Source organism: Artibeus jamaicensis, unplaced genomic scaffold, assembly GCF_021234435.1.
Source record: "Artibeus jamaicensis isolate MK-2021 breed Jamaican fruit bat unplaced genomic scaffold, CSHL_Jam_final contig_1803, whole genome shotgun sequence".
Taxonomy (NCBI): Eukaryota; Metazoa; Chordata; class Mammalia; order Chiroptera; family Phyllostomidae; genus Artibeus; species Artibeus jamaicensis.
Genome location: NW_026521356.1, coordinates 4,484,261 through 4,511,680, shown reverse-complemented (window position 1 = coordinate 4,511,680; position 27,420 = coordinate 4,484,261). Strand labels below are relative to the sequence as shown.

Here is a 27,420-nt window from a genome sequence, read left to right as displayed (position 1 = left end):
GGGTAGGTTCCAGAGTAAATGCCCTTTTCCTAAAGTGACATAAATAGTCCAGTCACTGCTTCCAAGCTCTGTTAAGAAGAGGAACAGACCTGTTTCCTCTAGTGTCCCCTGAGTGCTGATAACTGGATGCCAAGGAATTGGCTAGATCATGTGGGTAGGCAGCTGTCTACATGGTGTAATTTGAGGGTTTTGAGGAAATCCCCCTACTTAAAATATCTTCCTCCAATGGCCAGGACACATGCCTTATTCTTCACAATGAGATGCTGCTGAAATGCAGTTGTTATCCAGGAGTGGACTCACATGCAGCCACTGGCATTCTTAGCACATCAGTTTAAATTAATTTATCAGATGAGTCAGTTGAGTAGAGTCCCAAACATAAGCAGTCACAAATAAGTTTTAATGAGGGGAGCTGTCTAATTCCTAAGGATTAGAAGTCTGGGGCACCTGTCTACTCAGGTGAGGGGCTGTGTGGATGGTCAGAACAGTTTGGGGACAGCAGGGAGGGCCCAGTCCCCAACAGGAGAGGGAACATATACAGTGGGTTGGAGAGGCTCTGAACACTGTTCCAGGATTTCTCTATTTTGAATGTTATTATAGTTGAAGAAACTTTTAAAAAGAACACTTTTTCCCCCTTTGAGGTTATTTTCTTAGGTTATTTCCCCAAAGCGAAATTCCCAGATTAAAACTAAAGTTTTTATTGCATGATGCCAAAATGCTATAGAACCACCAGTTTAGTGCAAGTATACTTGAGTTGAAATCTAATCCAGTCTTTGTGCAATTTGTATAATTGTCCTTGCAGGAGGCCATTCATTCTTTTATTCAACCAAAAGTTGTTGAACTGCTAGTTAGTGTCAGGTGCCATATTAAGCTCTGGAGACAGACAAAATCAGCAGTCCCTACCTTCATACAGTCAAACTACTTATCAGTTTGAGATAATTTACTATTCTTAGCTGTTGCATCTTGCAGAGTGAAGAATTGGTCTGCATTCCTGACATTCATATTCTTTTTTTCTTTTTGTCTCCTCAATTTCTTTCTCCTAAAAAAATACTTATTCTGACATTTTATAAACTCTTTTTCTAAGATTTTATTTTATTTTTAGAGAGGAATGGAAGGAGAGAAGGAGAGAAATATCAATGTATGGTTGCCTCTCATGAGTCCCCTGCTGGGAACTGGCCTGCAACCCAGGCATGTGCCTTGACTGGGAATTGAACCGCGATCGTGTGGTTCGCAGGCCCGCGCTCAATCCACTGAGCTATACCAGCCAGGTAAAATCTTTTAAAATGGCATTATATTACTATGTTTGTTGAACTGACACAAGCATTTAAGTAAACTTTTGCTCTAATTCCATCTTCTAGAGAGGGCCAATCTTAATAATTTGGGTAATTATCATTTTTAAGTCACCTGATACTAAATGCCTATGATATATACGCCAATTATTGTTATGTCTAGGAGGCAGCTATTATTAGCCCCAAATTACAAACAAGGAAGTTGAGTTTTTAGAGGTTAAGATTACATAACTTTTAAGTGGTTAAGTCAGGATTCAAACCCACCTCTGTCTGAATCCAAAAATCTGTGCTCATATTGAACGTGGAAGAGTAAATCCTTAAATAAACACTTTAATGGTTAACACCTATAGATGGTTGTAGAGTCATTTGAAAATAGGGTTATCTTGACATAGGCTTGTATGGGGAGTTCCTGTATTTTAGAGTCAGTATTTTCATAAAATTTTTACAAAGTGAATTTATTTGCTACAGCTGTCATAACAAAGTACCACCATCTGATAGCCTACACAGTGGAAATACATTTTTTCTTTTTTAAAAATATATTTTATTGTCCCTGGCTGGTGTGGTTCAGTGGATTGAGTACCAGCCTGCAAACCAAAGGGTTGCCAGTTTGATTCCCAGTCAGGGTACATGCCTGGGTTGTGGGCCAGGTACCCAACAAAAGGCACATGAAAGGCAATCACACATTGATATTTCTCTCCCTCTCTTTCTCTTTCCCTTCCCCTCTCTAAAACAAATAAATAAAATCCTTAAAAATTATATATATACATATATATTATTGATTATGCTATTACAGTTGTCCCACTTTTTTCTCTCCTTTACCCCCCTCCTCCCTGTACCCCCTCTCCCACCATCATTCCCCCATCTTAGTTCATGTCCATGGGTTATACATATAAGTTCTTTGGCTTCTCTATTTTCCATACTATTATTAACCTCCCCCTGTCTATTTTGTACCTACCATTTATGCTTCTTATTCCCTGTACCTTTTCCCCCATTCTCCCCCTACCCCCTCCCTGCTGATAACCCTCCATGTAATCTCCATTTCTCTGATTCTGTTCCTGTTCTAGTTGTTTGCTTAGTTCATTTTGGTTTTGTTTTTTCAGGTTTGGTTGTTGACAGTTGTGAGTTTATTGTTATTTTACTCTTTGTATTTTTGATCTTCTTCTTTTTCATAGATAAGTCTCTTTAACATTTCATATAATAAAGGCTTGGTGATGATGAACTCCATTAACTTGACCTAATCTGGGAAGCACTTTATCTGCCTTTCCATTCTAAGTAGTAGTTTTGCTGGATAGAGCAATCCTGGATGTAGGTTCTTGCCTTTCATGACTTGGAATACTTCTTTCCAACCCCTTCTTGCCTGTAAGGTTTCTTTGGAGAAATCAGCTGATAGTCTTATGGGAATTCCTTTGTAGGTAACTGTCTCTTTTCTCTTGTTGCTTTTAAGATTCTCTCATTTTTAATATTGGGTAATGTAATTATGATGTGCCTTGATGTGTACTTCCTTGGGTCCAACTTTTTTGAGACTCTCTGAGCTTCCTGGACTTCCTGGAATTCTATTCCTTTTGCCAGATTGGGGAAGTTCTCCTTACTTATGTTTTCAAATAAATTTTCAATTTCTAGCTGTTCCTCTTCTCCTCCTGGAGCCCCTATGATTCAGATGTTGTAATGTTTAAAGTTGTCCTGGAGGTTCCTAAGCCTCTGCTCATTTTTTTGAATTCTTGTTTCTTTATTCTATTCTAATTGAATGTTTATTTCTTCCTTTTGGTCCAAACTGTTGATTTGAGTCTCAGTTTTCTTCCCTTCACTGTTAGTTCTCTGTACATTTTCCTTTATTTCACTTTTTAAAATTTTATTTATTTATCTTTAGAGGGGAAGGGAAGGAGAGGGAGAGAGGGAGAGAAATATCAATGTATGGTTGCCTGTTGTGTGTCTTCTGCTGGGAACTGGCCTGCAACCCAGGCATGTGCCCTGACTGGGAATCGAACCATGATACTCTGGTTTGCAGGCCCGCACTCAATCCACTGAGCTACACTAGCCAGGGCTATTTTACTTTTTATAGCCTTCACTTTTTCCTCTATTTTGCAACCATACTCAACCATTTCTGTAAGCATCCTGATTACCCATGTTTTGAACTCTGCATCTGATAGGTTGGCTATCTCTTGATTGCTTAGTTCTATTTCTGGAGTTTTGATCTGTTCTTGTTCTTTTATTTGGGCCAATTTTTTTTGTCTTATTGCACCTGTTACGTAGTAAGGGGTGGAGCCATAGGTATTCACCAGGGCGGGGCAACCCACTTTGCTGTGCTGTGGCAGTATATGTGGGGGAGGGTTTGGAGAGGAAGCAATGCCACTTGCTGAGTTCTCCACAGGCTTTCAGTCACTCCCTCTGCTACCCACAAGCAAACTGGGCCTTTCTGGTGCTGATTCCCAGGTAGGTGGTTTTGTGTACATTTTAGGACCCTGTGGGTCTCTCCAATGAACACTCCTGTGAGGCTGGGAGTTTCTCCTGCTGCCTCAACCCCAACAGGTTTTTACAGCCAGAGGTTCTGATGCTTTATTTCATTGTGCTGGAACCCTGGGTTGTGTGGTCTGTCTCCCTCCCCATTTGTTTTTCCCAGTTTATTTGCATGCGAATATGGGACTACTGGTCCTCCAGCCACAGTCTTACTATGATTTCTCTCCACCTCGTCTGCCCCTCTTCACCCCTTCTACCAGTGCTGATGAATGTTTCTTTAACTCCTTGGTTGTCGGACTTCCATACAGTTCAATTTTCTGGCACTTCTGGTTGTTTTTTTAAAAATTTGTTATTGTCCTTCTTTTGGTTGTGCAAGGAGGCAAAGTATTTCTACCTATGCCTCCATCTTGGCCAGAAGTCTGGAAATACGTTTTCCTCACAATTCTGGGGAATATAAGTTAGAGATCAAAGTGTCAACAGGGTGGATTTCTTCTGAAGCCTCTCTTCTTGGCTTGTAAATGACCACCTTTTCTTAGTCTTCATATAGTCTTCCCTCTGTGCCTATATCCTTATCTCCTCTTCTTATAAGGATACCAGTCATGTTGAATTAAGACCCATGCATATGACCTTAGTTTACCTTAATTACCTCTTTAAAGGTCCTATTTACAAGTACACATTCTGAGGTATGTGGTAGATGGCGGTGGGGGTGGGGTGTGGTAGTTAGACCTAAATGTATGAATTTTGGAACACTACTCAGCCCATAACATAAAATGAACATAACGGTGCTGATCATTACCTGAAGAGAGTTGGTTATGGGATGCTTTGTTCACTTCTATAGTTGTTTCAGAAATATTGATGAACATCTACTGTTCAAGGCTTGGTACTAAGCTAGGAAAACAAAAACTGTGGTTGACATGGTCCCCGTCTTTTAAGAACTATGAAGGGCCCTGTCTTTTAAGAACTATGAAGGGCCCTTTGCAGAGACCAGAGGTTCTCAAGCTCAAAAGCACATTAGTGTCACCTGGAGGGCTTGTTAAAACACAGATCACTGGGCCCCACCCCCAGAGTTTCTGATTCAGTGGATCTGGAGTGGGCCCAAGAATTTGCATTTCTAACAAGTTTCCAGGTGCTGCTAGTCTGGAAACCACACATTTTCAGAACTAGCAAGCTACACATATCAAGATTGCACGTGACGTGTATGATTGAGGTGACACAGGTGCTTGGAGAGCACAGAGGAGGGGCCATTTTCTGTTTTCATGCTAAAGCAGCTGAAGAGACAACTGGGAAAGTCCCTTTGCACCTGAAAATTCCCCAGAAAATGTTTTAGCATTTAGACCTTGACTTTGTAAACATATTATGGTAAGAAGCAACGCATTGCCTATACCATTAACTTGATACTTGGCAAACATTACCTTTATTACTAATTATATCTATATAAGAAAACAGAAAGCCTGGGGTAGCAATACATTCTGGGTTCTACTCTTGATTTGAAAATGTTGTGGAAACTTCGTCAAATCACTTCTTGTCCCTGATACTTGGTTTTGGTCATCTATATAAATACTTGGTCATCTATAAAAGCAAAGAGATTAGATGAGAAGATCTTTAGGTTTCCCTATAGCTCACAGTCTTTACGATTCTATGTATCTTCTCTTATTGGGATAAAAAGATTCTTAAGCAGACACTAGGACTATGTCTTTTCCCTCTGTATATCTCCCTGGTACTTAACGCAGTACCTTAAACATAGTAGCTCTTTAGCAAATGTTTATTGATCAATTGACTGAATTAGTCAATACCAGTGCAAGACACAAGAGATTCTTGGCTCACTGCTTTAGAGATTATAACTTCACCCCACCCTAAGGATAACCCTTACTCACATGTCTAGCTGTCAGAAGCTCTCATTTTCAGCAGCCATCCCTCTTTGCCACTATTCGCTCACACCATTAACTTATTATTTTTATTATTAATTTTAGAGAGAGACATAAGTTTGTTGATCCACTTATTTCTACATTCATTGGTTGTTTCTTGTATATGCCCTGACTAGGGATCTAACCTGCAACAGTTGTGTATGGGGATGACACTCTAACCCAGGGAGCTACCTGGCCAGGTCACACTGTAAACTTCTAGCATTGTTCCAATCCCCATTCACTTCTCTTGGGCACAATACTGAAGGAAATTATCTATGAACTCTATTGTCTTTCCATTCATTACCTTGCTTCCTGATTTTATTTAATCTGGCTTGCAGCCCTCTGTGCTCCAAGTGTGACCTCTAACACACAAAGGGCTGCTCCATACATGGTTTATCTCTTAATCAGTGTATGTTTCATGAATTAGGGCTTGCGTCTGTCTCACTTGTGGACCTTGGGCAAGTTATTTACTTTCCTGGGTAGAATAATAATTAAGAGGATTAAAGAAAAAATATATGTGCCATATAAATATCTAGCATATATAATATGTATTGCCATATTACATGGCACACAGTGTGATTAGAATAGTACTTATCACATAGTAAATGCTCAATTCATGTTGGATTTTTAAAAATATGAAACGTTTTATGAATTTGTGTGTCATCCTTGTGCAGGGGCCATCCTAATTTTCTCTGTGTTCTAATTTTAGTGTATGTGCTGCCAAAGCAAGCACAGATGTTATTTCTATGTATTAGACTGTACTTACTTCTCTAAGCCTTTGGCTTAGAAACCTGGCAATCTTAATTTATAAAAGTGCTTTTCTGATAAAGGCAGAATTTTGCTCTGAAGTCTATATTGTATATTAAAAGAGCAAACAGCCATCTAATTTCTCATTATAGGTGGCAGAGGCAAAGTTAGTGCAGGTGACATTCACAGGATCTTAGACATATGTCTTCTTCCTTGTATTTAATTCAATTCAATATTTTTAAAAAAAATTTTAGTACTTCCCAAAGGGAGCTGTGTAGTCTTAAAAAATTTACAATATAGTCTCTGCACTTGAAGAGCTTATGGTCTCATTTACGGGAAACACTCAGTTAATGCTTGCTGCTCTTAAAGATGCTGTCATGATGACAGTGGACACTTACATAATCAAAGAATGTAACTGTCTCAGCTTACTAGTACAAGTAATTGTTGTGAGTTCAAAAACTATTATCTGTAGTGATCAGGGAGAGCTGCAAGAAGTCCAAATAGCTTTGAATTGGCATGAAAGGATAGACTGAACTTGGGGGATACCTGTGTAATTTGTATGTAATCTGTATTGTCTTCACAGCCCTGTGCAAGAGGACTGGCTTTTTGCCAAGAGAACTTTCATTCATAAGAGTGACTTCAGAGCTAACTCTGATGACTGCCAATGATACATTTGATTTTCATCCAGTGAGTGGGTGTCTCTTTGGTGAAATAGCATCCCTGAACACAGAAACAAACTTAACTTACTTTTTATGAAGAGGACAACACAGCTCTCTAGTTGTCCAGAGTGAGCAAGACTGTACTTAGAAATTCAAAGAATCTTTGACAAAGTTATACATTAAAGGCCATAAAAAGTGGTTCCGTATCTGCAGTATGGTTGTTCTAGTTCTGGCTGTGGTGAGCTGTCAATGTTTGTTTTAGCAGCAGCAGCAGCAGCACCCAACCTAAAAGAAGAACTAAAACAGAGTTGGAAAGAGGAAGTATATGTTGAAAATATAAAGTTTTCCAAATTGTTGAGTGGATTTCATCCAATCATGTTAATGCATGTCTTCGTCATTTGGATCTTAAGCTACTATTCCTCAACCATAAGCTTTAAGAGATGACTTGAATAGAGAACCTGCCTATTTTTTCTTCAATGAAAGATGAAATGAAATCTACAATCGTTTTCATCTCTTTCCTTCACTTTCTGTGTCATGGCATCAGGAGGTCCCATTGATTTGTCTCTGTGGCTTTCTGCTTTAGATTTATTTAAGAAAACATTTCCCCCTTGTTTTATTGAGAGGTAATTGACATACAACACTGATTAAGTTTAAGGTATATAACATAATGATTTGACTTACATATATTGTGAAAAGGTTACCACAATAAGTTAACATCCATCATCTCATATGGATATTTAAAAATGTTTTGTAATGAGACCTCTTAGGATCTATATTCTTAACAACTTTCAAATATACTACACAGCAGTGTTAACTATAGTCACCATATTGTACATTTCATCCCCAATACTTACTTATAATTGGAAGTTTGTACCTCTTGACCATTTTTATCTAATTACCCCTCCCCCTGTCTCTAGTAACCATAATTCTGATCCCTTCCTGAGTTTGTTTTATGTTTATATTCCAAATATAAGTGAGATCATACAATATTTGTCCTTCTCTGACTTATTTCACTTATAATGCTCTCAAGGTCCATCCATGTTGCTGCAAATGGTAGGAATTCCTTCTTTTCTGTGGATGCATGAGAATCCATTTTCTATACATACCACAAATTCTTTATCTAGACATCCATTGATGGACACTTAGGTTGTTTCCATGTCTTGTTGTAGTTAAAGACACTTTTATTCATTCATTTCCCATGTATTGGGGAATACAAAGACCATAATACAAAGCATGTTTTGCTTCAATTCCTGATGCTACTCACCCCATTCCCTCTCTCCTTTTTACCTATTCATCTCTTACTCATCCTTAAAGTCCAGGTTAAGTTCTACATCCTCCAAGGAATCTTCCCTAACTTCTTCAGCCTCTTCTGAGCCTAACTATGACCCTAACCACATCATAGAATGCCTTGTTAAATCCCTTAAACTCATCTTGCATCCTTTGGAAAAGCAGAATGACAAAGTAGGTAGAAGAAACCTCTATCACTTAGCTGTGTAGTCCTGGAAGATTATTTCTGTTTATTTATCTGTAAACCAGGAAGATAGTAAAACTGCCTGCATCATAGTTTTATTTATTTATTTTTTAATATATTTCATTGATTATGCCATTACAGTTGTCCTATTTCCCCCCTTTCATTCCCTTCCACCCTGTACACCCTCACCCACCCACATTCCCCCCCTTTAGTTCATGTTCATGTGTCATAAGTTCTTTAGCTTCTACATTTCCCACACTACTCTTGCCCTCCCCCTATTCTCTCCCCACTGTCTATGCTACTTATTCTCTGTACCTTCTCTCCCCTCCTCCTCCCACTCCCCTGTTGCTAACCCTCCATGTGATCTCCATTTCTGTGCCTCCACTCCTGATATAGCTGTCCGCTTAGTTTGCTTTTGTTGTAGGTATGATTGTTAATAACTGTGAGTTTGCTGTCCTTTCACTGTTTGTATTTTTATCTTCTTTTTCTTAGATAAGTCCCTTTAACATTTCATATAATAAGGGTTTGGTGATGATGAACTCCTTGAACTTGACCTTATCTGAGAAGCACTTTATCTGCCCTTCCACTCTAAATGAAAGCTTTGCCGGATAGAGCAATCTTGGATGTAGGTCCTTGCATTTCATGATGTGGAATACTCTTTCCAACCCCTTCTTGCCTGCAAGGTTTCTTTTGAGAAATCAGCTGACAGTCTGATGGGAACTCCTTTGTAGGCGACTGTCCCCTTACTCTTGCTGCTTCTAGGATTTTCTCCTTCATTTTAATCTTGGCTAATGTGATTATAATGTGCCTTGGTGTATTCCTCCTTGGATCCAGCTTCTTTGGGACACTCTGAGCTTCCTGGACTTCCTGGAACTCTATTTCCTTTGCCAGAATGGGGAAGTTCTCCTTTATTATTTGTTCAAATAAGTTTTCCACTTGTTGTTCTTCCTCTTCCCCTTCTGGTACCCCTACAACTCAGATGCTGGAACATTCAAAGATGTCCTGGAGGTTTCTCAGCCTCTCCTCATTTTTTTGAATTCTTGTTGCTTCATTCTTTTCTGTTTGGTTGTTTCTTTCTTCCTTCTGGTCCATTCCATCGATTTGAGGCCCAGTTTTCTTTCCTTCACTATTGGTTCCCTGTGCATTTTCCTTCATTTCACTTAGCGTAGCCTTCAGTTTTTTTATCTAATTTGCAATCAAAATCAACCAGTTCTGTGAGCATCCTGATCACCAGTGTTTTGAACTGTCCATCTGATAGCTTGGCTATCTCTTGGTCATTTAGAAGTATTGGCTCTGGGGCTTTGAGCTGTTCTTCTGTTTGAGCCATAATTTTTGGTCAGGTCTTGCCTGTCATGTATGAATGGCAGAGCCTCAGGTGTTCACCAGGGCGAGGCAACCCACGTTGCTGGGTTGTGACGCTGTATGTAGGGGCAGGGTCAGAGAGGGAACAATGGCACTTGTTCCACTCTCTCTTGGATTTCAGTCCCCTCTGCCGCTTCTCACAAGTAAATTGGGCCCTTCTGGTGCTGGTTCCCAGGTGTGTGGGCTTGTGTACATTCTAGGACCCTGTGGGTCTCTCCAACGAACTCTCCTGTGAGGCTGGGAGCCACTCCTAGCACCTCAACCCCTGCAAATTTTTTCAATCAGTTCCTTTAGGCTTTATTTCCCATCACTGGGGCCCTGGGTTGCTCTGTCTGTCTCGCTGCCCGTTTTTGCCTGGTTTATCTGAGCACGAATGTGTGACCACAGTCAGCCAACTGCCTTGCATGCTGTGCTAGTTTCCTCCCCACACCCGGGGTCCGCTAGCCCTGTGCCGCCTGTGCTCCAGGGTCTGGCAGCCACCACCTTTTCCTGCCACAATCCTTCTCCACTGTTCGCCGACTCTGCCCCTCTTACCGGTCTGGTTGAATGGTTGTCAGACTTCCATACAGTTCAATTTTCTGTCTGTTCTGGTTGTGTTTTTGTTTCTAAATTGTTGTTGTTCTTAATTTTGGTTGCGTGAGGAGGTACAGTATTGCCATCCACGCCTCCATCTTGGCCGTAAGTCCTGCATCATAGTTTTTAGATAAGGATCCTTATAAAGTGCTTAGAAAAATGCCTAGTACATTTTTGATGCTCAGTGTTGGCTGCTATCTATCGTAGTGTCTCTTTTGTCCCTTTTGCCCAACCCATTTTTAGCACTTAGCCTTTATTTTCAATGAAGGGATGGTTTCTGTCCTCACTACATTTATAATTTAGTTGTTGAGGCTAAACAAATATAGAAAAGTAAGACTGTGTACGATTAAATGAAAAATTATACATCCAATAACACCGTGGCTGGTGTGGCTCAGTGTATAGTGTGCTAGCCTGTGAACCAAAGAATTGCCAGTTTGATTCCTAGGCCTGGACTGCGGACCAGGTCCCCAGAGTGGGGGTGCCTGAGAGACAGGCACACATTGATGTTTCTCTCCCTCTCTTTTTCCTTCCCTCCCCTCTCTCTAAAAATAAAAATAAATAAATAAAATCTTTAAAAAAATAACTTAAAAAATTTAAAAAGTAGATAGATATACAATGAACAAATATTTTTATTAGCATCTTTTTAGTGCCTAGCATGATGTTCCATATAATCTTTTTGAGCAGTTTCTTTCCCTTTTACCTAGATGCAGTCTGTGGCTTTTCGAAGCTACATCAGCAATTTTATTTTGCTTTTTAAAGATGGCAGACAATCCCCTCACCAATTCCCAAACATATGACATCCTTTCTATTCCCCTCTCTCTCAGAGTGTTTGTTCACATGCCTGGTCTTTTGGATCCGAGGCATAGACTTTCTTAGTCTTCTAATATGATATTTTACAATAATCTTCAGGCTTCCTTTAGCCTTAATACCTTCTAACCTACTCATTTTTGTTTTTACCTTATACACTAATACTCAGGAACTATTAAATCTTTGTGTATAGTGATTATTAATTTTTGACTATTTTAATTCAAATTGTCGGCACTAAATGTGTCAAATTCCCAAAATAAGTCTAGATTATTTTATTTTAAAAAATGAATTGGTAATGAATTTAAATATGTTTTACTGGGTAATAAAAGTGCTCTCTCCACCTTTGCTGAGGAAACTGAAAGAGATTTATAAACTTGAAAAAAATGTCACACGTTATCAAGAACAAGAACCAGTTCTGACTTGACTACATAGAGTCCCTGACTGTTCTGAAGTTGACGCTGAAGGTTTCCTAGCTGTTCACCACTACCACAATTACAACTCAAAGTGGAAGGCTTTAGTCTACAGTTAGATTGTTTCATGTCTCACAGTAGTAAATTTTCACATATTCCGCACATGAAATATGTGAAATTTAACATTTTTTTAAGATTTTATTTATCTTTAGAGGGGAAGGGAAGGAGAGAGGAAGAGAAACATCAATGTATGGTTGCCTTTCATGCGTCCCCTGCTGGGAACTGGCCTGCAGGGAACCAGCCTGCAACCCAGACATGTGCCCTGACTGGGAATTGAACCGCAATTATCTGGTTCGCAGGCCTGTGCTCAATCCACTGAGCTACACGAGCCAGGGCCTAAATTTAACATTTTCTAAGTAATCTTAACTGTTGAGATTATTGAAATAATTTTAAGGTCGAAAAGAAGTGTATTGCAGTTGGCTTTCTCCAAAATTTCCCCTTTTGATTTCACCAAAGAGACATCAAAGTAAAAAATAATAAAAAATTTTTTTCAAAAATAAACTTTAAAAATGCAGTGATTGTGTTTTTTTGTTTGTCTTTTTTGTTTGTTTTTTAAGGAGAGAATAAGAGATGCAGACCCAAATGATTTTCCCCTGATGAACTGCAAATAGCTTATAGAGAAAGCTGTACAGCAGGTCCTGAAATAAGGTTGTTTGGTTCAATATTGTTTTGTTACAACGCTGAGATGCCCAAGAAACTTAACGCTTTTTGCCTATGTAGAATTGATTTTATTATGCAGTCGTTTTGCTGCAGTTTCATGACGATAAGTGAGGATTTTAAGGTACAGACCTACTTATATAAATGTATCAGCTAGCCCTGACTGGTGTAGCTCAGTGGATTGAGCGCGGGCCTGCGAACCAAAGGATCACGGTTTGATTCCCAATCAGGGCACATGCCTGGATTGCAGGCCAGTTTCCAGCAGGGGATGCATGAGAGGCAACTGTACATTGATATTTCTCTCCCTTTCTCCTTCCCTTCCCCTCTAAAGATAGATAAATAAAATTAAAAAATAAAATAAAATCAATGTATCAGCTATACTCAGAGGTATGTTAAAAAATAGTGCACAGGCACCCCTTTCAAACTCAATTCTAAACTTCTGTTACTTAAAGAGATTGCTGAAGTCATTCCTTTGACAATGGCTTGATTAAATCCATAGCAGGTAGAATATGGAAACCACCTAAGGATTCATTTGGCTATTGCTCAAATTAACATTAACAGCATAATTGTGACCTTTATCTTTCCAAAAGCACTAGCCATTTAATAATTAGCATGATTTTTGATTGTTAGATTCTTTGAAACAGCACAGGTAGTGCTTGCTTTTATTATTTAAACTACATTTTGATGAAATAAAACATCAAGTTCCCTACACTTAAAAAGTACCTTTCAACACAAAACATACTTCAATGTTTGATAATTATCTTTATAAGTGGTCTTAAGTCAATAAAAAGCTCTTTGCCAATCAAGGTCCATGTTTTGTAACTTCCAGCTGTGAAGCACCCACCATATAAAGCAAACATATTAAATGTTAATTACTTTAGCTCTAATTAAATATTTAGGCCTATAAAGATCTAGAGAAAGTGAAAAAGGTTGAACTTGATTTAATTTATACAACTATTTCAAATCAAGATGGTTAAAATTAAACTATTTACCCTGAATTTCACTTTGGGAATCTCCAAGGTGCAAGACCATTCTCAAATTCTTCCTTTTCATCATTAGTGTCATAATCACCATCCCCATTATTGCCATATAGCTAATATTTATAAATTTACTTTGTGCTAAGCTATGCACACAATTCTGCTTTACATGCAGAATTTTATTTGTTCCTTACAACAGCCCTATGAGGTAGGTGCCATTATTAACTCCATTTACTCTAACACTCAAGTGGCAAACACAAGGCCCGAGGACCAAATCTGACCCTCCACCTTGTTTTATCCAGCCCGGCACCTTGTTTCTACCTGGTGGCAGCACCGAACTCTCACTTAACTGTTAAGGAGTAAGTTACATTTAAACAGTCCTAAAATTACACTCAGCCCTTTGAAGGCCATCATGAAGCTGATGCGGCCCCTGGTGAAATGAGTGTGACACCCCATGCTTAGAAAGGTTAATAACCTGATGAATATCACATAACCCATAGATGCTAAATCCCAGATTTGAAAGTAGACTTAGTTTCAAGTCTTTGCTTCTAACCTTTATTTTGCCTAAGCCCACTTAGTTAACTTAAACTTGATATAATTGACTTTATTTTATTTTTTAAAAGATTTTATGTATTTATTTTTAGAAAGAGGGGGAGAGAGGGAGAGAAACAGCAATATGTTGTTGCCTTTCGCATGCCTCCCCTACTGAGGACCTGGCCTCAACCCAGGCATGTGCCCTGACTGGGAATCAAACCAGTGACCTTTTGATTCACTGGCTGGTGCTCAATCCTCTGAGCCACACCAGTCAGGGCTAAATTGACTTTAATCATGGGACTTTAAGTCAATTGACTTAATCAATTGACTTTTTGTTGGGACATATTTTGGTCTACCTCTTCATCATCAAATGTTAAAGTACCTTATATGTTCAAGTAATAAGAAGACAAGATATAAATAATTAAAATTTTAATTAACACAGATTAAAAAAACAAAACCCAAATACTACATTATCATGATGGAGTGGACAGTAGATGAATGCTTGGAGTTTGTTTAGCAATCTGGGTGGAACTACAATTGTTTCCTGTTGTAAAGTCTTCAAATAAAAGTGAAGAGGTGGGGACCTTCTCAGAACAGGTTGACTGCTCCTGTAAAAGGGGGAAGTCGGGAAAGTGCTAGGTGAATGCAAACGAGTGGGAAGGTTCTATTAGGGCTTGAGAAAAGAAAAGGAGGGGAGAGAAGATGGAGGTGGGGTCACATACATTTACACTTGATGTCTTATTTAGCACCAGGGGCAGTTTTAGACCCTGATAAGAGGAAATCTTTGAATCCTTGGAAGTTGAATTTGGGTCATATCGTCTCTTCCTCCTTTCGCTGTTGTATGACCCAGGGTAATGCCACTTGTTTCATTTTCCTCTCTGTAAAAAGGGAATGATTCTTGTCCTGTTGGTTTCTCCTAGTCATCAAAAATGAACCCACTGGCCCTGGCTGGGTAGCTCAGTTGGTTAGAGCATCGTCCCAATACACCAAGGTTTCAGATTCAATCTCCCGACAGGGGAGCAAGAGAAGAAAAGAAAACTCAAAACCTAAATACAATTGACAAAATGGCAATAAGTATATGCTTATCAATAATTACTTTAAATGTAAAGAGATTAAATGCTTCCATGACACATATGGTGGGTGAAGAGATTAAAAAAAGATAATTCACTGAAAATTGAAAAGAAAGATGATGTAGGAATACTCATATCAAACAAAATAGACTTCAAAACAAAAAAATGTAAAAAGACAAATAAGGGTATTATATAATATAAACAATTAGTTGTTCCACTTAATGCATAAATAAGTGGAACAACTAATTGTTTCTCTTAATGCCTTTCCTTGATCTCTAAAATCAATCAATAAATTACAAAAATTTAAAAAATGAATGAGTTAGGCCACAATACACAAACAAAAGGAAAATATGTTAACAGTTTATAAGGTAAAATTTAAAGGTTGTAAAATATCTGGGCATCTTTATAATCACTGTAGAAAACTTAATGAAACATTTATTCATTAATGACTTGCAGGGATACTGATTCTCAAATCTACTTATTTTTCTAAGTTTCAGGAATTTGAAAAAAAATTAAAATGAGATATGGTTCGCTTTAATTACTTAGGCCATTGACAATTCAATTTATGGATTCAATAGAATTTTAGTTTACTCATTTCACACATCGTTATCAACTCTACACGAAGTTTAAAAGAACAAAGGATGAAAGTCAAATGGTTGGTTTTCCATATTTTTTTCCCTGGGGCACAGGTTGAGGGCGGACTTCCTTTGAGACAAGACAGGGGCAGCCAATAATTGCTAGCATTGCCCGACTGGTAACAACATGATGAAAAGGTGAATATAACGTGAAAACTGATTAAATCAAGTGCAGCCTCAGCCCCACCCCCTCCGCGTCTTAGATGAGGACTTTTCTTGTCTCCCGCCCTCGCCCAAGGCTGAGACAACAGCTGGCATCACAATACTAAATTTGTTTCGTGATTTCCTCTTTACCGGGTACTGTGACATATCCCTTCTTAGGAATCAAGATTCCTTTTAGCACTAAAAAAAAAAAAACAAAAAACACTGAGAATCTGGGGGCTGATGTTCCTCACTGGCTGTGACATTCGTGATCGGACCCCTCCGCCCAGTCAGTGGAGTTCTCCCCGTTTTATTCTAGGCCTGTGCCACCTCCACTCCCTCCACGAAAATGCCGTGACTCATGTCTTTCATGCCTTCTCCCCCCACGCGCCCCCAACACACCAACCCGCGAGGACCCAGCCCGAGCCCGGAGACACGTCAACCCGCCCAGGCTGACTTGGAGGTCTCGGGTCTGAGTCACACAGAAAGACCACCCTCGTCGGCAGCCCCACACACATAGTCCCTCACACCCCTACGCGCCCGGCCGCCGGGCCTCTCCGCCCTACAGAGCAACTCCCGTTGTCTCTGCGCAACTTGTTATGCTGCAGCTCGAGCCCTTGACCCAAAAACCTCCGAGAAAGAGCCGCAGAGCCGTCCTCCGGCGGCCTTTGAAGGCTTTGTTATTGTTTGGGTTTGAATCGATATGCCCCTCCCCATCCTTCCTCCCTGGCAGTTCTACACCCAGCTCCCGCCTCCCCTCACGCCCCGCGCCCCTCCCCCTCCATTTTGGCGCCTTTTCCTTCCCGCCACGTCGTGGAGGCGTAGAAACCATTCTGACCATAAGAACAGGGCGGAGCGTGGGCGGGGCGTGCCACGTTATGCAGATAGTCGGCTTCTGGTTGGCTAGGGATGCGCTGGCGGGCCGGGCTGGGGCGCGGCAACTGAGCGCGGGGGTGGGGAGCAGGGAGTCTCCCTGGCTAGCTGCTTCCCTACCCCCTATCCTCCCTGTGGCAGCCTGGCTGCAGGCTCCCCGCCTAGGCCTCCCGGAGAGGCCCCGCCCCATCCCCGCCCGCCAGCGAGGCCCCCACCCCCTCAGCAGGCGCACTCCGCCCCTTTACTCCTGGCGGCTGGGCGAGCCGGGCGTCTGCTGCAGCGGCAGCGGTGGTGAAGGCCCGAGAGGACTTAGCGTCAGCGACAGCGGCAGTGGTGGTGGGAGCAGCAGCAGCAGCTACAAGTCTCCTCTGCCACGACCCTGCCGCACGAGTCCCAGGAGCCGCCCACCCAGTCGCCCTCGGCTCTGCTCGACCTCACTGGTGGGTCCACTAGTCGCCAACCCCGGCAGCGCCCCCAGTTGTCCTCCGACTCGCCCTCGGCCTCCCGCGCCTGCCGCAGTCACAGCCGCATCGCCAGCCGCAGCCTCGGCCCCAGCTATAGGCACAGCCCACGGCAGTGTCCCAGCCTCAGGTCCCACTGCAGCGGCTCCAGACACAGAACCCCACGCCGACACCCTGGAGGTTGGGATGCTCTTGTCCAAAATCAACTCACTTGCTCACCTGCGTGCTGCGCCCTGCAACGACCTGCACACCACCAAACTGGCGCCCGGTGAGTGCCCCCCTAACTTGGGGATGGGGGTGAGGCTGGACTCTAGGGTGGGAACCGGGGGATCAAGGGCTGGCGCTAAGTCCCTTGTATCCTTGTATCTCCCCCCATTCCTAGGCAAAGAGAAGGAGCCCCTTGAGTCGCAGTACCAGGTGGGCCCACTGCTGGGCAGCGGCGGGTTCGGCTCCGTCTACTCAGGCATCCGGGTCGCCGACAACTTGCCGGTGAGCTGGCGCCCCGCAGTGGGGAGGGCACGCCGGGCGGGGGAGGGGGTGCGCACGCTGTGTTTTGGCCCCAGCGAGGGGATCTAACGTAGGCTATCCTGGGGTGATTTTCAGGTGGCCATCAAGCACGTGGAGAAGGACCGGATTTCCGACTGGGGAGAGCTGGTGAGTGCCCTAGAGGGAGCGACCCCCAGAATGGGTGGGGTGAGGGGGTGCTCTCCGACTCCCGCCCTAACGCAGCCTCCTGGTCCCCGCAGCCCAATGGAACCCGAGTGCCCATGGAAGTGGTCCTACTGAAGAAGGTGAGCTCGGGCTTCTCCGGCGTCATTAGACTCTTGGACTGGTTCGAGAGGCCCGACAGTTTCGTCCTGATCCTGGAGAGGCCGGAGCCGGTACAAGACCTCTTCGACTTTATCACGGAGAGAGGGGCTCTGCAGGAGGAGCTGGCCCGCAGCTTCTTCTGGCAGGTGCTGGAAGCCGTGAGGCACTGCCACAACTGCGGAGTGCTCCACCGCGACATCAAGGACGAGAACATCCTCATCGACCTCAATCGCGGCGAGCTTAAGCTCATCGACTTCGGGTCGGGGGCGCTGCTCAAGGACACCGTTTACACGGACTTTGATGGTGAGCCAGGTTTGGGGGGGAGCTGCCCGGGAGGGAGCTGCCCAGGTGACTCGGCCTAGCCTGGAGGCCTCGGGCCAGTTTCCCTCTACAGCCCTTTGTAAAGGTCATCAGGCCGCCTGGCTCCATGATTGCAAGGGTGGGGCGAAGAGAGCTTCCCAGCATAGTAAAGCCGGGGATTTCAAGCCAGCTGAACCTGTAATGTTTCTGGCATGATTTTATTTTATTTTTTAAGTGGAATTCAGTGGGTTCCAAGCTTTGCCGATGAATAAGAGGTTGTGGGCAACCGGCCGTAGCCCAGATTTCTGAAGTCTGACCCAGTTTCCCCGCCAGTGAAAGGATGGGCGGAGGAAGGGGGAGGAGAGAGCGGGAGAGATGAAAATTGATGCTGGTTTTTAATTTTTGTTTTGTTTTATAAGAGTTTAGTTTTCTGTAAGGTAGTATTTTTTAGGGCTGCAGTTTTTCCTCCCCTTTGATCTAGGGACGGATAAGGAATAGAAAGAGTAGTTTCACTAATTCATTTTGTTGTTGCTGTTTTTTGTTTTTGTTTTTGTTTTCGGTGTCGTGCGGTGAGGGATTCGAGATTGAATGTTGTGAAATAAGATCTCTTGCTGGTTTGAAAATTAGTTGGGTGTCTCCAAAGACAGGATGATTCTCTTATCTAGGGAGGGGCTTGGACAGAAAAGATGGAATGGAGAAAGAGCCTAAGATCAAAGCAAAGTAGGGTGGGTCATCATCTGAGCAGCTTCACCTAACGACAGCCTTTCAAAACTTGTGACAGGGGCTTGTGGTTTGTGTTTATTTGCCCTTGAAGGACGCTGGGTTGGGCTGCCTTTTTTTTTTTGTATTTAACAGTTAATGGCTGGCCGGATCCTCCCATGTTTTTTCTTTAGAGTCTTTGCTGCCCCCTGGTGAGCAGTAGAGGGATGACCCATACTTTTTTTTTTTTTTTTTTACAACCCAAAGTTTGTAAACAGGAATCACGTGGTCTGAAACCAGCTCTGCAGCTCTGTCTACCTTTCCAGTTGTGGGGAGGAAAGGGTATGGGTGTGTGCCTCTGCACTCCGAAGGCGGGGAGAAAGGCCTCACACAGGTCACCCTGACTTAAGATATAGTACCAGTGTCCTCATCTGTATCATACCTGAAAAGAGAATCTCACTCTTAACTCCTGGTCAACCTTTAATGCAGTTTAAGACTAGTCTGTGGGATATCTCCCTTGATTATACAGACATTCATTCCTTCATCCCTTTGTGGGTGGTCCTGCCACATATAGACTCCAGGCTTTGGGTCTGCGGCCGGTTCTGTTTGTTCCTTGAAGCAGTTTGTCAAGAATTTTTTAGTTGATGGTCTAGGCTGGTGGAGAGGTGGGTAATACTTTGGATTGGAGAGATGCCATAAGCTGCTTGTCCACTCCTTTTAGCTTAGCAGGGAAAATGGCGTTCACCCAGCTCCTGAGAGAAGGGGGTGGTGCCTTTTTTTTAGAAGAGTTATTCAGCATAACATTCAGTTGCTGTGTGCTTTATTTTTGCTAAAAGCATGTTTCCCTTCCTATTCCCCTGGCTCACAGGGACCCGAGTGTATAGTCCTCCAGAGTGGATCCGCTACCATCGCTACCATGGCAGGTCTGCGGCTGTCTGGTCTCTGGGGATCCTGCTGTACGATATGGTCTGCGGAGATATTCCTTTTGAGCATGATGAGGAGATCGTCAGGGGCCAAGTTTTCTTCAGGCAGAGGGTCTCATCAGGTAACTTCTGGGAAGCCCTTTGTTGAGGAGAAGCAAAAATCACAAGGCTGTTAGGGGATGGTCTCTGAATTCTGGAGAGCTTTGCTTCAGGAGATGCCAGCCAACCCATGGCTTGGCAGAATCTTAGGCCAGTGATTCACCCTTGAGAGCTGACCTCCCAGGAAGCAGAATGGTTTGCATTGGAGAATTCCTTGATTGAGAGGTCAGGAAGAACAAGTGTGAAAATTTTAAGAAAAGACTGTCTGGTTTCACTGATAGATTTTTAAAAAATACCAACAGAACCACCCTGATTTCCTCAGTACCTGGCTGTCTTTCCAGGAAGTAAAAAATAAAAAGTTTAAGGCTCTTTGAGCTTTTTTCTTAAGGCAGGTTCTAAATTTGCAGTTCCAGTGACCTCATTGTGGGTGGTGTTCATAGTTGTAAGTTGGTTGATGAATTGAATCACCTCATGCTCACTGATGTCGCTTCAAAATCTCTTGTCATCATTCTTCCTATTTCTGGTTGAGTGGGCGTTGTGGGAAAGGCCCTAGCTATTGAAGTTTGAAAACCACAGGTTTAAGAGGGGGGGCTGTTTTTTAGCTGAAAGCAGACTGGAGGATCCAGATGTTAGTACATTCCCATTAAAGAAAATGAATTCTAGAAAGTGTGTGGTCTCTGGATCCCAGACTTGTGGGCCCCTGGTTAGCAAATTGGGAAGGGCTTTGTATTACAAAAACAAGTTGAGTCATTCATAACCTTTCTTGTCTTCTGCAGAGTGTCAACATCTCATTAGGTGGTGCTTGTCCCTGAGACCATCCGATCGGCCTTCCTTTGAAGAAATCCAGAATCATCCATGGATGCAAGATGTCCTCCTGCCCCAGGAAACTGCTGAGATCCATCTCCACAGCCTGTCACCAGGGCCTAGCAAATAGCAGCTTTCCCAGAGGGTGGTCCCCTCCTGCCAGACCCTCCAGGGAGGGGATACTTCTGTACCAGTGACACTGTTCACCAAGCAGATCAGTGCTTGATACAGGAACATTTACAACTCATTCCAGACCCCAGGCCCCTGGAGGACGCCTCCAGCAGGGGGAAGAATCTCCTCTCCCGGCGTCCCAGGCCTCAATTCCTCGTAGATGCTCTCTCCTCCTAGGTGTCCAGCCAGCACTAGCACTGCTGGGCTCTACAGAGTCCGGGGGGTGGGTGGGAGTGGGTCAGAACCCTGCCGTGGAACTCTTCCCTTCATCACGAGTTCTGCTGAATGCCGTAAGGGGTGGGGTTGGGGGGAAATGGGTTGGGATGGGATAGGACTAGCACCATTTTAAGTCCCTGTCACCTCTTCCGACTCTTCTGAGTGCCTTCTGTGGGGACTCCGGCTGTGCTGGGAGAAATACTTGAACTTGCCTCTTTTACCTGCTGCTTCTCCAAAAATCTGACTGGGTTTGGTTCCCTATTTTTCTCTTCCCCCTCCCCCATCCTTCATATGAAAGGTGCCATGGAAGAGGCTACAGGGCCAAATGCTGAGCCACCTGCCCTTTTCTGGTCTTCCTTTTTGGTTTTTACTTAACTGTTTCAAAGCCAAGACCTCACACACACAAAAAATGCACAAACAATGCAAATCAACAGAAAAACTGTAAATGTGTGTACAGTTGGCATGGTAGTGTACAAAAGGATTGTAGTTGATCTAATTTTTTAAAAATTTGCCTTTAAGTTATTTTACCTGTCTCCCCTCCCCCCCCACCCCTGCAAAGATGAGCATTCTAACCTGGAGGTCAACGTTATGTATTTATTTATTTATTTATTTGGTTCCCTTCCAGCTCCAAGCTTCCACAGCTACTGCCATAGTTTTCTTTAATCCTTTTCCTCTGACCTGGGGACCTTTGCGGGGGGTTAGGGGCTACAACATTTGCTCTGTTCTTAGGGTGATGGGACTCAGGCAGGTGGGACGGCTGCTGCAGCTCCCTACCGCTCTGGGGCCCCTCCCGCCTGCTTACCCAAGTGGGGTGGGTTCTGTGGGTGATGGGGGGGCGTGGCTGACTAGTGTATATAGGATAGATATATGAAAACCAGTTCTGGGTGGTGTGCCTTCCGGATCCTCTCTGGGGCTGTGTTTTGAGCAGCATGTAGCCTGCTGGTTTTATCTGAGTGAAATACTGTACAGGGGAATAAAGAAATCTTATTTTTTTTTTATACTTGGCGTTTTTTGAATAAAAACCTTTTATCTTAACTTGCCTCTTGTAAGTGTTGTTCATGCAGAGACATGCTAATACACATTTGTTGACCACTTGTAGGTGCCGAAATCCTATCCTAGGAGGCAAAAGGGAACTTGAAGCCTGAAGCTGTTTCCTTCAAAGGGGCTGCAGGGATAATCATTTTTCAGAAATGTGTGGCCCAGAGTTGGGGAGGCCGTCTTACGTGGCCGAGATTTGGCCTGAGGGGGTCCCAGTGAAACCCCAGTCTCTTCCTAGTGGGAATTTTAGAGCTTCACTAATGCAACACGTGCGGCTGTTTCCCAGTCGTGCCAGTCACATTTCATAACAGCTACTTGTGACTAGTGGCCATGAAAACACATCGATGCAGAAAGTTCTGTTGAACAGGGCTGCGAGATCAAACAGTCCTGTTAACAGTTGCTTTTTCAATCGTCCAACCACTAAAACTTGGAGCATGTACCCTTGTATTTACTACATTTACTGGAGAAACTATATCCTGCTGTTTGCTCTTAGTTGATGGAATAACTCCTTCATATTTAATGCGCAGTTTTGTCATGAACAATACTGGGTGAATGGAAATGTGTTTTCTTAAAGCAGTTTTCCCCTCCAATGTTCTTGACAACAGGTTGATAAAGGGAGTAGGTTAAATGTTAGCTGTACCATTTTCTTTTTATTGTCACAGGTTGGGATAATTAGTATTTTTAGTATGTAGTTCTTTGCAGGAATCTGAGCCCCTTGTTCATTTCTTGAGTTTGTTTAAACTGGATGGTAGAACTCGTGGCCCGAATACAGACTGATACGCTAAGAGTACATACAGTTTGCATATTGAGTTTTAGTAAAGGTTGGTTTCTTGTTTATGAGCGTCGAAGATCAAACGTTCCTTCCCTGTGGGTCCTCTTGCCCTCCCCTTGGTGCATGCACACACCCTTGGGACACGGGCCAGGGTGCTGTCTCCTCAAGTTGCTGGAGGGTCCAGGCTGCTACACCCATCACTCCTCATTCTCATTGTCTTACCCCTAAGCTTGGCCTCGAGCCTAAACCCTAGCTAGCTCTGCTTGTGTGGCTGCAGGAGAGGAAGGAAGGATTTCTTGGCTCTGGGGGCTGATTCTCTGAGTTCCCCTTTTCCCTTCCCCCTCACCCCAACCCCAACTCCCAACCTCTTGGAGCATGGGGTTTGCATGCCTCATCCTTTCCAGTAAAGTTGACATGTGAACAATTAAAAGTTGCTCCAAACTTATAACGAAATCTAGCAAAGCCCCACCCTTGTTTCCCCTGAAGTGAGTTTCTGGCAGTTTCCCCATCCTCTACTGAGACTACTAGGGGTGATGGAAGATGGGGTCTCTGAAGAAGTAAATACTGTGCTCCTATCAGGAGCAAGATGCTAGGGGTTGTATGGGAAGGATGAAAGGTCACATTTAATCTCTTTTCATGGATAGTTTAAAATCTACTGTGGAACGGCAGCCGGATAACTGATATGACCGTGTGGTCAGGAGGATGTAGAGGGAGCAGTGTGGAGGAGCATCCCCTTGGGAACTGGGCTCAGCTTCTGAGTCCTGCCATCATCACTGACCTGGAGGCCTGGAGTAAACTGTCACACCCTCTGAGGCTAATCCCTAAACAGAGATACTCCCAGAATGGATTATTTGAAGGATCCAAGTTAAATAATGGGTAGATTGAGTTTAGAAATGCATGCACTGCCCTGGCTGGTGTGGCTCAGTGTCAGCTTGTGAACCGAAAGGTCTCCAGTTCAATTCCCAGTCAGGGCACATGCCTGGGTTGCAGGCAGGGTCCCCAGTTGAGGGAGTGTGAGAGGCATCCAATCAATGTGTCTCTCACAGATTGATGTCTCTCCCCTTCTCTTTCTCCCTCTTTTCCCTTCTCTCTAAAAAGAAATAAAATCTTTAAAAAATATGAATGTGCTTACATGCTAACAAATACTATCTCCTGCTTATGGATGCAGATATATACACAGTAAAAATACTAAGAGGCACAGGTCAGTAAAGTCCCAGAGTCAGCACAGTGGTGATGACTGTTGAGGAAGAGGAGTGAGGCTGTGATATGGACCGGGGGTGGGGGACTGGGTATCTGCATAGGGCCTTTCACCTGTTTGGGGAATGCTTCATTTCATCAGCCAGATGGTAAGGACTAGCGTGTTTGCATTTCAAAAAAAATTTTATTGAGTTTATCGGGTTGGCATTGGTTAGTAAAATTATATAGGTTTCAGGTGTGTTATTCTATCATACATCATCTGTGTATTGTACTGTTCACCATCCAAAGTCAAGTCTCCTTCCATCACCATTCATCCCCCCTTTTCCCTGTTCTACCTCCTCCACCCTGCATTATTCTTTGTAGCTTTGGTTTCTCTTAAATATTTCATGATACGATCTGAAAAGTAATGAACAAATTAGTGCTTATCACATAGGGGGCAGAAGACAGTGCCTCCATGGCCGAGGTGATCTGGGGAAGCTTCTAAGAAAAGGCAACACTCAACTGCATTTTGAAGGACGAGCCTCAGTCTGTTCACCTGCAGACTGAACATGCAATGAGCAGAGAAATCCAGAGGGGCTGATGTTTTCCTCGTTAGATCAGCCACGCCTGATGATTTTTTGCCTGACGATTCCCAACTCACTGAGCCACACCAGTCAGTGCATCTGCATCTTTCTTAACACTTAGCGATAATAGCTAATGTTCATTCAGTACCTGCTATGTGCCCAACTTTGAGATAAGTATTAACTTATCTTGCAATAAAGCTCCATGCTATGATTTATCCCCATTTTACAGATGGGGAAGACTGAGATGCAGAGCAGTGAATTCCCATGTCAAAGGTCACATACCTAAGAAATGCCTGGGTACGAATTTGGATCCAGGCAATTCATCCTCATCACTTTGCTAAACTACCTCTTAATAAATATATTTGTGTGGATTAGTCATCTCAAGTTTCCTTCAGGGCCCAGGATCTGGAGGGCAGGGTAGTTCTTCCCTAGACTCCAGAAAGCTGGGTAAGCAGTTCAGTTCTGTGGAAACATTCATTACTGGCTCTTGTGAGCTACCCTCCACTTGGGCCTGGGCGGGGAGGAAGAGTTGGAGGCCAGGCGGTAAAGGGAGGAGACAGGGGACAAGGGGGAGGGGTGAGTGGGGTGGGGCAAGGGCACATTTCTTGTAAATGTTGCTCAGCTCCTTCAACTGCTCTGCTGGTTCTTGGAAACCCTTACCACAAAGGACCTATCGAAAACAGTGTTATAGCAGATATGGCCTCATCCCCCAGTTCATTTCCTGCCCAGCCTTGCGCTAGTAACCCCGATTGCCAAGAGCAAGGTTACAGTGACCCTTCAGCACTGCTGTGGGAGGAAGTGCAAAAATAAGCAGAACTAGGGTCAAGCTGAGAAGACAGACTTTATTTTTATTTATTCTAACAGGACATCCGATGTACAGAATTGGATTAATCATAATCCTTGGTTCCTAATGTATTCTCATTCTTGGTCCAAGCATGGCCTGCTGGTATATTCTGTTGGATGGTGAGCTTACCATTTAGCTCAAGAGGCAGACACTGCTAATGACACCCACCTGCTGTGACGGTCTTAGTCCATGCCCTGCCTCTGCCTGACACGACCTGCTGTCCTAGTTTTGTTTAGCATTCTCTTAGATACTCTTTAAAAAGTTTTTTATTTTATAAGCATGTGTTCCTCAATTATGTAGTGTTTAGTTTTAGTTGTTCTTGAACTTTAAAGAGTATCATGCATGTAAGGTGTGATCTGGAGCTCACTCTTTTTTTTTGAGATTTTTTATTTTTTATTTTTTTATACAGACGAGAAGGGAGGGAGAAAGAGAGGGGGAGAAACCAATCAGTTGCCTCTTGTGCGCTCCCAACTGGGGGCCTGGTTGGCAACCCAGCCGTGTGCCCTGACTGGAAATCAAACCGCTGACCTTTCGGTTCATCAGTCAGCACTCAGTCCACTGGGCCACACCAGCCGGGGCTGGAGGTTGCTCTTTTCACTCAACATTATGTTGTAAAGAGTCATGCATGTTGTAGCACTTGGTCCCCTTTCACTCTGGAATATTCCATGGTACGGGCAGGCATTTGGGTTGTCACTGATGGAGGCCAATCTTTAGGGGCCGCCTGGGTTAAGTTGCTTAGGAGGTCAGCATGCCCAGCAAGGTGTAGCCCTCACCCAGTACCACGGCGTGAGAGCCAGTGATCGTGTGCGTCACCGTTCCTGATTTATCTTTGGGGCACTTACTACGCATCAGCCCCCGTGCCAAAAACATGGAGAATTCCTTTTCCGTACGTGAGTGGACAGAACCAGGCTTTTCTCATCGGCCCCCTTCAGGGTTCAGTGTGATGCCAGCAAACAGACAAGTGTCACAGCAAAGCAAAATGCAATTGCACGGGCTCCCAGTGAGACCTATGGCTTTGGCAGTGACTGTTGTGTATGGGGCGTGGTGTGGGGCGTGGTGTGGGTTGATGTATGTGTGGTTGTGTCTGATGTGGTGCAGAGGTGAAGGTATGGTGTGATGGTGTGTGTGTGTGCACATACTGTGTCCTTGGTGTGTGTGGTGAAGCAGAGTGGAATACACATATTTCTGTATGTACTGGTGTGCATGTAACAGTATAGTGGGTGGGATGTTGTGTACATGTATCAGTGTGTATATGACACCGTCCATACACACTCATTCTTGAAGCTACTGCCTGCTTACCCCACCTGGACCAGAGTCCTATTTCTTCACTTGGAGGCTTGGCTGCCTCCTCTTCCCACCTCTGCCCCGATTCTCGATTCTCGCCTCTGCCCCAATGCCTCTCTCAGCTCCCACAGCTAATCTCCTTCCCGATCTCCACCCCAGAGCCCTCCTTCCATAACCACCCACCCGATTCCCTTCATTCCTCCTCTCAGTTCCTCCTCCAGGTGGCCCATGCCAATTGACCTTTGAGACCTCACCCTTAATTTGACTTCGCAAGCCTCATAAAACTGTGGGGCCAGCCCTCCTTGAAACTCCTCCCCCAGTTTCATGACCTTTGGTTTACCTTCAACTTCTCTGCATCTTAGTCCCAAGCCCTGTAGCAGGAAACAGATAGCACTCTCAGGTTGGCTAAAGTGAGGAGAGTGTGAAAAAGAGCTCTTCACAAAGGCGAGGGGCAGGTGTTGGGAAAGCACCAGGGGCGGGGCTGCACCCTGGGGCTAAACCCCGAAGGGCAGAGGCGGGAGCAGCTGGAGCCTCAGGTGTGGAGAAGCCTGATGAGATCTGTGACCTTCCTCCCAGAGGAGCAGTCAGCCTGTGGTAACCCCGGGGAGCGGGCCAGAGA

At 43.7% G+C, this 27,420-nt stretch overlaps 1 protein-coding gene and 1 non-coding gene across 2 annotated transcripts; one reads left to right on the top strand and one right to left on the bottom strand.

Annotated features, from left to right (window-relative positions):
- Window positions 1-6,273: 6,273 nt before the first annotated feature.
- On the bottom strand, window positions 6,274-6,377 carry LOC119050089 (U6 spliceosomal RNA). Its single transcript, XR_005082673.1, has one exon. It is a non-coding gene; the product is annotated as a U6 spliceosomal RNA (small nuclear RNA).
- A 10,427-nt stretch (window positions 6,378-16,804) lies between these two features.
- On the top strand, window positions 16,805-22,138 carry PIM1 (Pim-1 proto-oncogene, serine/threonine kinase). Its single transcript, XM_037146218.2, has 6 exons — window positions 16,805-17,349; window positions 17,464-17,570; window positions 17,685-17,735; window positions 17,828-18,194; window positions 19,759-19,935; window positions 20,689-22,138. Exons 1-6 carry the CDS (start codon window positions 17,268-17,270, stop codon window positions 20,844-20,846), a joined length of 942 nt encoding a protein of 313 aa, XP_037002113.2. The 5' UTR covers window positions 16,805-17,267; the 3' UTR covers window positions 20,847-22,138.
- Window positions 22,139-27,420: the final 5,282 nt, after the last annotated feature.